Source organism: Dunckerocampus dactyliophorus, chromosome 1 (assembly GCF_027744805.1).
Source record: "Dunckerocampus dactyliophorus isolate RoL2022-P2 chromosome 1, RoL_Ddac_1.1, whole genome shotgun sequence".
NCBI lineage: Eukaryota > Metazoa > Chordata > Actinopteri > Syngnathiformes > Syngnathidae > Dunckerocampus > Dunckerocampus dactyliophorus.
This window is the reverse complement of record NC_072819.1, coordinates 14,201,135-14,211,980: the sequence shown is the minus strand read 5'-3', so window position 1 is coordinate 14,211,980 and position 10,846 is coordinate 14,201,135. Positions and strand designations below refer to the sequence as shown.

The 10,846-nt window shown below is 41.9% G+C and overlaps 1 protein-coding gene across 3 annotated transcripts; it reads right to left on the bottom strand.

Moving 5' to 3' along the window:
- Positions 1–299: 299 nt before the first annotated feature.
- On the bottom strand, positions 300–10,479 carry bcap31 (B cell receptor associated protein 31). 3 transcript variants are annotated; one of them, XM_054770113.1, is made up of 9 exons: positions 10,313–10,479; positions 8,421–8,514; positions 8,076–8,176; positions 7,327–7,471; positions 2,663–2,798; positions 1,829–1,955; positions 1,647–1,747; positions 1,492–1,562; positions 300–980 (listed from the first exon to the last, which is right to left on the bottom strand). In XM_054770113.1, the coding sequence occupies exons 2-8, from the start codon at positions 8,510–8,512 to the stop codon at positions 1,536–1,538; spliced, it is 729 nt and encodes a 242-aa protein (XP_054626088.1). In that variant the 5' UTR covers positions 8,513–8,514; positions 10,313–10,479; the 3' UTR covers positions 300–980; positions 1,492–1,535. The 3 variants fall into 3 exon arrangements, with proteins under 3 accessions (XP_054626088.1, XP_054626079.1, XP_054626096.1); XM_054770104.1 differs by lacking the exon at positions 300–980 and having other exon boundaries at positions 1,260–1,562; XM_054770121.1 differs by lacking the exon at positions 300–980 and having other exon boundaries at positions 1,260–1,562; positions 8,421–8,594; positions 10,313–10,445.
- Positions 10,480–10,846: the final 367 nt, after the last annotated feature.

The window sequence follows — 10,846 nt, the reverse complement described above, 5'->3', positions numbered from 1 at the left end:
CATGGGCGCAAGAATAATTCGGCCAGTACGACGACGGGAGTGGCTACTTTGAGATCACACTGATTCGCTGGCATTCCCTGATGGAATTCTCTATAGGAGGTATACCTTTTCAGCAGAGTGAATACACTACATTTGCTCACTTTTTGAGCCGAGCATTGGGAATAAAATGCTGTATGAAATATTAATTAGGCTAACGTTAGCAGACGTATGTCACAGTACTCCTTGTGTGAGTACTCATTCCGCCAGTCTTCTATTACAATATCTGCTGGAGGAATAACCAATCCGAGGCAACAATCAACTGCATCAAAACAACTCTTTATTATAACAAACCCAAACAATTATCACAAAGAAAAAAAGTCATCATAAAATACATCAACACTGCCACCTATTGGTCACCACAGAGTACAGTATTCTATTAATTTTTTAAATGTATAAGTGTTAATATGTGAAAGTTGTGCAATGTTGAACGTTGGTAAGTGAAAAGACTAGTAGGGTACAGTTAGTGTAATAATCAGTGTTCGCATTTACATGCTCAGCATTATTCTGCCAGCGTTCCTCCGTCGCTCGATTGGCGGCGACAGTGATGCTTTTGGCAGTAATATCTTTTGGGAACTCCTCATAACGCTCCATAATAATTACTTGCTCATTTTTTGTAAAATAAACCAGCCAGGATAGCTAGGTTTTTGAACGGAAGTAGAATATGACATCAAATGCCCCCCCTTATGTGACTGCGCACTGAGCAAAAAGCCAAGAACCAGACTTGACAAATTAAGCTGATAACCACCGTTGCGGTACCGTTTTACTGTTTGGGGAATTCAGGTTTTGTTGAGCTGCATCTCGAGCACAAAGCCTTTGTTGAGCCACTTTCGTCGTATACCCCTCTCGTGTTAAGCAATGCCAACTGGCTCCGCCCCCTCCAAACCTTGTCTTGGTGGAGAATTGCATGTCTTGCGTTCACCCCCGGCGGCAAATCTATGGATCTAGACGCCATCAGAAAGTAGCATAATTCAGTCTTCGGTGTCCAACATGAAGACAACAAAACAAACGAGTCAGCACTTGACATCCTCACAGAAACTAGATCTTAGCAGGACTGGGGGATCCACAGAGGGCGAAGTGTTTTCTAAAATAAGCAAACAGCTGCCTTTCAACAACCCACCCCCCATCCAACCCCCAGTCTGTGCACGCCACTTCACTAGGTACATTGAGAACACGAACATTGGAGACGGCATGCTCTCAGTTCACACACACACACGTGCACAGAGCTTGCGTATACTCTTTATTGACAACGTGCTACGTTTGCAGTTTCCACGACAACATGAAAAACAAAGTCGAGTGTCAGATTAGCACGCAATGCTAACAAGTGATGCAAAACTACATGAGAGAGTCCACTTATGGCTCTGAGGTCTTACTTTGCAAAGACTCTTCAGTGAGAAACAAAACGTCTTAAAGATGAAAGCAACGAGCCAACAGGAAGTCACATGACACACACACCAGAGAGGGCTATGACGGTGAGACGCAGACCATCTTCAACCTGCTCAATCGCACTTCTTGTCGCCGCTGGCCTACAAAGGACAAAAATAAAAATGAGCAGCGCCTCCTGCAGGCGGGAGCAAAGTTTGCTGCCAGACAAAGTGTGTGTGTGTTACCAGCAGTTTGCTGTGTTCGTCCAGCAGTCTGTCGTATTCCAGTGTCAAGTTTTCAGCTTGCTTCTTCATCGCACGAACGTCACCATCTGACTTGTGCAGAGCTACACACACACACACACACACAATAAGCTTCAAACTCAGCTAGCCAGTTGGCATCAGCTTCCTTCCTAGCCTCCTCACACCTTTTTTGGTGGCGTCTAGTTCCTCCTTCAATGTCTTCACTTCGTCCTTCAGAGTCTTGTTCTCTTCCTGCAGTCCTCCTCCTTTTTTGCCCGCCTCTGGCACCTCTATGCCAGCGTCACGTAGTTTCTATCAGATGAGGAACACGGAGGTAAAGACGAGCGACATGTCAGGAAGATGTCTCATTCACAATGGAACAGGCTAATTCTGCTTCCTTTGTGACCTTTGGAACACATTGTGACTTTCTGGTGGTTAAATGTGTTCACTACGTACACGCATGCACAGGTTGGCAGCTGTGTGCCATTTAGAATTCACACCTGTTACTCTCGTACACCCGCGTCTCTGTTGGGCGAGTTAAACCCCAACCCCGCAAAGGAGTCGGGGGTGTCCTCACTATGATGAGGTCAGTGAACACAGCACAGTCACAGTGATTGAGCGCAGCAGCTGATGTGTGATGCAGTCAAACAGGTCTCCAACATAAATTCTGAAATCTTTTTTTGTTTTAAACTGCACATCGTCTCACTTTCACATACTGACGCCATCGTGATTCTGCCCTCACACTTTTATCCTGTCTGACTTGACATCAAGAGATCATGCGTGCACACACACATAGTGACACCTTGGAGGCAAAGAGATGTGCAAGTATTTTGTGCTATTACAAAGAGTAGCACTGGAGTATGAAGAAAAGTATTAGTATGCCATGACAGCCCCTCCCCACCCATTTAAAAATAAATAGAGTGATTCACTGCTCTGTAGCCATGTGTTCTTATTAGTCACAAAGCAACAGTGTCTAGAGGATGTGGCGCCCCCTGCGGACGGGAGTAGGAGGGACTTACATCCTGCAGCACTTGGTTCTCCTCCATGAAGGTTTTGGCGGCATTACTAGCGCCCTCCGCCTGCTTCTTGAACGCCTCGTTAGACGCCATCAGCAAGGCCTGCTGGGAGAGAAGTGTGGCCAGACGACGCAGCAACCTGCACGCACGTACACATTGCGTTTACTTCAGGGTGAATTCACGTGGGTTTAGATCAGGTTTGGATTGAGTTTACAGTGTGTTCAGATAATGTTTAGAAAGAGTTTCAAGTGAGTTGACCAGGTTTAGACCGTTTAAAAGGGAGTAAAATTGGGTTTGGATGGTTTTTGAAGGGGGTTTCGTGCGCAAGTGGTTCAACCAACCCAAGCTTTGCGCTCAAGATGCAGCTCAACAAAATCAAACAAAGTTAAATGGTACTGCAACGGTGGTTATCAACTTACTTTGTCAAGTCCGGTTCTGTGCTCAGTGCTCACATAAAAGGGGGCGTTTGACGTCATATTTTTCTACTTCCGCTCAAAAATGAAGCGATCCCAGCCGGTGTATTTTACACAAGATGAGCAAGTAATTACAATGGAGCATTATGAGGAGTTAAAAAAAGATTACTACTGCCAAAGGCAACACTGTCGCCGCCAATAGAACGAGAGGCCCGCTGGCCGAACAGAGCTAAGCATGTAAATGCGAAAGTTAACACGATTTTCATACCAACTATACCCTACTAGTCTTTTCATTCATCAGCGCTCAACACTGCACAACTTTGGCATAGTAACACATTAAAAACTGGAGGAACAACAGTCTTTTTCATCTTTGAAATGCGTCTATATTGTCATATTTTACTGCTAAATGCTGTATCTCGTTGTGAGCACTAGGTGGCAGTGTTGATGTGCTTTGTGGCGACCTTTTTGTTATATATAAAAAAAAAGTGTTTTCTTCCAGTTGATTGATGCCTCAGATTACTTACAGTGAGGAAAATAAGTATTTGAACACGCCGCGATTTTGCAAGTTGTCCCACTTTGAAGTCATGGAGGGGTCTGAAATGTTCATTTTATGTTCATGTCCACTGTGAGAGACATTCTCTTAAAAAAAAAAGTCCGGAAATCACAATGTATGATTTTTTTTATAATTTCTTTGTATGTTACTGCTGCAAATAAGTATTTGAACACCCGCCAATCAGCAAAACTTCTGACCCTCAAAGACCAAAAGTTAGTCCGCCTCTAAAAAGTCAACCTACACTCCACTTATTATTCTAAATTAGAAGCACTGTTTGAGATCGTTGGCTGCATAAAGACACCTACCCACCCCACACAATCAGGAAGACTCCAACTACTAACATGGCTGAGACCAAAGAGCTGTCCAAAGACACCAGAGCAAAAATTGTAGACCTCCACAGGGCTGGAAAGGGCTACGGTGCAATTGCCAAGCTGCTTGGTGAGAAAATATCAACTGTTGGAGCAATTATTAGAAAATGGAAGAAGCTAAACATGACTGTCAATCTCCCTCCGACTGGGGCTCCAAGCAAGATCTCACCTTATGGCGTTTCAATGATCCTAAGAAAGGTGAGGAATAAGCCTAGAACTACACGGGAGGAGCTGGTCAATGACCTGAAGAGGGCTGGCACCAGTGTTTCCAAGGTTACTGTGGGTAATACACTAAGACGTCATGGTTTAAAATCGGGCATGGCACGCAAGGTTCCCCTGCTTAAATCAGCACACGTCCAGGCCTGTCTTAAATTTGTCCATGACCATTTGGATGATCCAGAGGAGTCATGGGTGAAAGTTATGTGGTCAGATGAGACCAAAATACAACTTTTTGGTCTTAATTCCACTCGCCGTGTTTGAAGGAGGAAGAATGAGGAATACCATCCCAAAAACACCATCCTGACTGTGAAGCATCATGCTTTGGTGGTGTTTTTCTGCACATGGGACAGGACGACTACACTGTATTAAGGAGAAGATGACCGGGGCCATGTATTGCGAGATTTTGGGGAACAACCTCCTTCCCTCAGTTAGAGGATTGAAGATGGGTCGTGGCTGGGTCTTCCAACATGACAATGACCCGAAGCACACAGCCAGGATAACCAAGGAGTGGCTTCTTAAGAAGCATATCAAGGTTCTGGAGTGGCCTAGCCAGTCTCCAGACCTAAACCCACTAGAAAATCTTGGGAGGGAGCTCAAACTCCGTGTGTCTCAGGGACAGCCCGGAAACAGATCTGTGTGAAGGAATGGGCCAAAATCCCTGCTGCAGTGTGTGCAAACCTGGTGAAAAACTACAGGAAACGTTTGACCTCAGTAATTGCAACAAAGGCTACTATACCAAATATTAACACTGATTTTCACAGGTGTTCAAATACTTATTTGTAGCAGTAACATACAAATATTTTTTTTTTTAAATCACATATTGTGATTTCTGAACTTTTTTTTTTTTTTTAAGGTCATGTCTCTCACAGTGGACATGCACCTAAGATGAACATTTCAGACCCCTCAATGAAAGTGGGAGAATCGCAGGGTGTTCAAATACTTATTTTCCTCACTGTATTCCTCCAGCAAATATTTTGGAATATAAAAAGACTAACGAGCTGAGTACTCATGCGTGGACTGCTGTGACATTTACATCTGTAAACATTGGCAGAGTTAATATTTCATATTGCATTTTATTCCTGATGCACAGCTCAAAAAGTGGCTTGTAGAGAATTTCATCAGGGAATGCTACCGCATCAGTGTGATCCCAAAGTAGCCACTCCCGTCGTAGTGCTCCCCCCAAGTGGGTTTGGATCTGGTTTTTACCGTTTAAAGTTTAGACTAGCTTTGGACAGGGTTTAAAGTCAGTTTACATCAGGGTTTGACTAATGTTTAAAGAGAGTTTTGATCAGGTTTACAAAGAGTTAGATCAGGTTTAAACTATTGAAAGTGAGTTTAGACAGAGTTTAAAGTGTGTTTACATCAGGTTTAAACAGTTTAAAGAGAGTTTTAGACTGGGTGAGCTGACACTTGGTGTAAGTTGCACGTGGAGTGACTTTATATTTAGTAACACACACACACACACAGATCGCATGGCGTTGACAGGTGGTGATGATGTAAGAGCGAGGTGGGCGGGGTTAATGTCATTCATGTAATGAAACAGAGTAAAAATGTTTACCACAATGACGTCAAATGTATATTAACGAATTAATGTGATGAATTCAAGGACATGTTGAGCAAAAAGACTAGAGGACTGAAGAGAAGACGTCTCAGTGGTCCAAATGCTGCTGCCGGGTCACAGACAGTCCGGAAATATCCGATCAGCTGCCAACACTTTCTGCTAACTTGAGTCCCAAAATGGAAGTCCACTAGTAACTTCTGTGTGTGTGTGTGTGTGTGTGTGTGTGTGTGTGTGTGTGTGTGTGTGTGTGTGTGTGCGCACGCTGCCCCCTGCTGACAGGTGCTTTTCCTACATCAACAAACAACTTGAAAGGATGCCGTGATCGTTTATCTTTCTATAATTGATGGGGAAAAACAAAACAAAACACCATGGAGGTTTTTTTTTTTGGACTAAATCTAATACATTTAAAGTCAATCAAAACGACAGTTAAAACATACATACATTTATTAAGTTGTCGAATAATTCAATATGTGAAAGATCATCTATGGTAGTGGGAAAAAGTGTTTGCCCTTTTCCTCCTTATTTTTTTGCATGTTTGTGACACTTAAATGTTTGAGATAAAACTAATTTAAAGGGGATCTATGACATTAATTTTCGGGCCTTTGTATTGAGTTCTGGACCCCTATTGAGCAGCTACACACAGAGTATTTGCCTAAAGGTCTTGGAGATCACCAAGATGTTTTCTGGCCAAACTGAGAAGAGCCTTAATGTTCCTTGTGTTCAGCAGTGGGTTTTGTCTTGGAACTCTGCCATGCATGCGGTTTTTGCCCAGTGTCTTTCTTATGATGGAGTCATGAACACTGACTTTAACTGAGGCAATTGAGGCCTGCAGTTCTTTGGATGTTGGTTGTGGGGTCTTTTGTAACCTCTTGGATGAGTCGTCGCTGCGCTCTTGGGGTAATTTTGGTTGGCCGGCCACTCCTGGGAAGGTTGACCACTGTTCCATGTTTTCGCCATTTTTGGCCTCACTGTGGTATGCTGGAGTCCCAAAGCTTTAGAAATAGCTTTCTAGCCTTTTCCATACTACTAGATCTCCATTAATCTCAGTTATGTTTTAATCACTTTTTCCACACAAAACAATGATTTTTTTTCTCCCTTAATACGTTTCATTTGCATTTCGTGTTCAGTTGTGTTGTCATTGACTAATATATACATTTGTTTGATGATCTGAAACATTTAAGTGTGACAAACATGCAAAAAAAGAAATCAGGAAGGGGAAAAACACTTTTGCACTACTGTATATTGAAACTAATCAATCATTATTTTTTTTGTGTAATAATGTCATGGCATTTTTATTGACTGGACTTGACTGGACTTTCATCTATTCAACAGCCACAATCCTGATGAATTTAATAAAAAGATCAGGAAAAAAATGAAAAATATCAATATAATTATTTCACTAATTAAAAGAAGAATTGACTGATTTTCACGTTAATGAATTTAATATTTTATTAATTATATTGATTTAATTTTAACACAAAAACCGGCTGTAGATATCCACAACAGGATCATATGTTAAAAAGCTCATCTAATGTATGGTTGTGTGTACTCACAGACAGAGAAGGAGTGCGAATCCTGCGATGTAAAGATTTCTCTGAGCTCGAAAGAGCTTCATGTGAATGTGCTCAACAGCTGTTGGATTGTTGCTCAGGTCCACCTTCTCCGTCACGCTGTACTTCCTCACCTCACGGCAGGCGTCTGACACGACACGGTCATGCGACATCATCACGACAACACGTCACTGACATGCACCTTTCTCGACTTGGCAGACGATTACTTGAGCACAGTGGAACCTCAAAGTCAAACATCCATTCCAGAACAGTTGCAACTTTGCTAACAAATCAGGATGTGCCCGATTGCTTTTGAATGAAGATCTGCTGAAGTGCTGCAAAAAGCAAAACACTTCATACTTTGATGCTCGCTGAACTGAGCTCTTGTGAGGTAAGCAGATGTCAACCATGATGGCGGTTTGCCACTTGGGGAGGGCGTATTTTTCATGAAATGGTTGAATTCAAAGTTTGTACGACTTCACCTAAGGTCATGATTGTCCCAAATGCCAAAGCCCTTTTAATTAAATCATTACTAATGAGATACATTATTAGATTTTACACTAATTTGCCTTGTCGCCTATAACACAAAGCTAAGATGTGCATGTTTTGTTCAGATAGCTTAGCATACATTGCATGCCCCGACCCCATCCTTCAATTTTTCTGTATGTGGCCCTTGCTGGAAAATGTTGGACAAATTTAGAGGTTCTACTGTATATTCATATACATACATATACACACATGCACACACTTACCAATGAGCAGGAAGACCAGGATGGCCATCGCCACCATAAAGGAAGTGTTTCCATATAAGGCAATGGTTTGGACCAGCCGAGACCTGAAGACACCGTTCCACCTGGGCCAACACACACGTCCATTACAAACAGCGTGACTGTGTGTGTCTGTGTGTGTGTTAGAAAAATACATGATGATGTTGGCGTGGTGAGCTTTCTTTGGCTCCACCTAGCGGCCAAAGGAGCACATGACCAAAATAGCCAAGTGAAAAATACTGTATATAAATACAATTTACTTTTAAGGTCACGTGACCCTGGTGATTAGCATCAAGGTAATTGATGTTCAACCGAATGTGTTGTAAGTACCTCTTTGCAGAAATGAAGGGAATACACAGGAGGAGCACCAAGAAGACCTCCACGTACAAAAAGGTGGCCACCGCTGTCCACTGGAGACTCATCCCTTACACACACACACACACCCATGCACGCACACGCACATCATACCTGTCAATATTTCCATTATAAAATATGAGAAATGTTCTGGAAAAATAAGGGAAAATGAAAGGAACATTTAAAAAGTTGGGTTTTTTTGCAACGGGAGGGGTAGGGTGCAACCATGTTATTTTACTGGCATGCTTTTATTTTGAAGGCCTGACTTTGATTGCTACAGGATGTATTACACCAATGTTACACGAGTGTTGACTGCAAGTTGTGCTGCTCTGGTAGATCAAGAGAGGATTTTTTTTTTCATGAAAGTCGAAAATATGGGAAAAATACAGTAAATGGTACTATTGAAACAAGAGGGCATTGGAAAAAATGAATAAATATGGTAGTTTCCCAGGGAAAACGGGTGGGTTGACAAATGATACGCAATGCAGTCATCCCTTGTTTATCCCGGTTAATTGGTCCCAGCCCGGAACGTATGGGAGTTTCCACGAAGTTGGATTCCTTATTTATAAATTAAATATTTTCATAGTTTGGAGCATAAACAACCTGTTTAAGACTTTCTAAATACGAGTTTTAATATTATTAGAGCCATCTAGACATGAATAAACATCATATAGTCACCTTTACACTCGTACATAAGAGAGATATAAGAGTAAATAATCCATTTAAGACATAAATAAGACTCATGCTCGTGTCTGTTGCTGTAAATGTGTTCCTTATGGGAACTGAGTAGGTGGCGGGCAGAAAGTGACGTCGGGAGTTCATAGCGGAGTTTCAGCTTGGCGTGTGTCACGGCCGCAAGAGTAGCCTGTTTTTTATATATGTATTTTTCATTAAGCTGTATTGTGCCTGTCGTGAGATCATTGAAACCCGCAGCAAAAGCCTGTTGATGCTGTGATTAAGTCTGGCGCTTGAGTGTATTACAGATCATTACAGTAGCATTACTGACACTTAGTGATCAGTGTAGAATATTACCTATTAACACCTTATGTCTTTTGAATGCATTATATTTGTATTTCAGTTCATTTAGGCATTTTTTTCTTGGAAATGTTAAATTTAGACATAAAATACGTAACATTTGCTTAAATATGTATATGCTTTAACTAATAATAGTCCGTATTCAACCAAGAAACAGCATGATTTAGTCATATTTTTGAAAAACCGTGATAAAGTGATAAAATGTAACCGCGAAAAAGTGGCGAGGAACGACTGTATGTCACATTAGCAAAAGGGGCGTGGCAGCTGTGTCAGACGCCCAAGCTGCAGTAATTGACGCAGCCCAAACACTCTGTTGCGTTGACGAACATAAAGTCATCAATCGTCATATTGGAAAAATACGAAACATTTACGCTTTGGCCTTTGATTCCAAACAATATAGCTTCCGTGCTAACAACAAACATTGTATACTTGATCCATATATTTCTTATGTCATATACACGGCCAACTTTAATACAATAACACTAATTTTGTACGATAATTCAAAATATATACTTGCTGTATGTACAGAGCAGGCGGTGGCTATTTCCTTGGCGAACCGTAGGTAGTTAAAAAAAACCCCACACCAACGCAGTTTCGCACTTGGCCTGAAAAAGTCTGTTTGTCCATAAAAATCATACAATCACATATAAATGTGTAATTCAAATTAACTTAACTGAAATAGATGTTACTATTCTCTAAACTACTAACAGAAGCTACCCGACCAAAAACAACTTTTGGCGTCTGCTGAGCTCGTGAGGCTAGCAGGCAATTACTTAGCTAGCTCTGGAGGAGTGTAGCTAACAAAGTACAAGAAACCCTGTCAAACCACTCACCTGCAGATGTGTCACACACTAACCAACAGCAATAAACAGTAACAGTAATAATCACAAGTTATGTCTTTCACAGCCTCCTAAGCTAGCTCTTAGCTTGGCTGCGCTCATCTGAACCAAGACAAGACAACACTTCCGGTTCCAGGTACAAAACGCCAGCTCATCACGATGCCGAAATGTGATTGGTTATATTTTCATACATACATAAGGGGCGGTGCTACATCGCGACAGCGACCACGACCACGACCACGGCGTCTTCTGCCACGTAAATTATACTATAATAAATAGACAATATATAGTTTAACTTGGGCACACTTCCCTATTTACACTTCAGTATGTATACTATGGGCACTGTTGATAGTTTCCGAGGGCGCGAATTTTGACAGTGTAGTTCTGTTCCAAATGGATGACTGTCGTTGCGCACGTAACGAAAATGACGATTGCAATATTTACCCGCTTCCTCCTCTTCTCCTTTTCAATTGTGACCAGTCGAGTTAGTACCTCCCCTTTGGGTACGTAGTTAGGACAGCGATGATT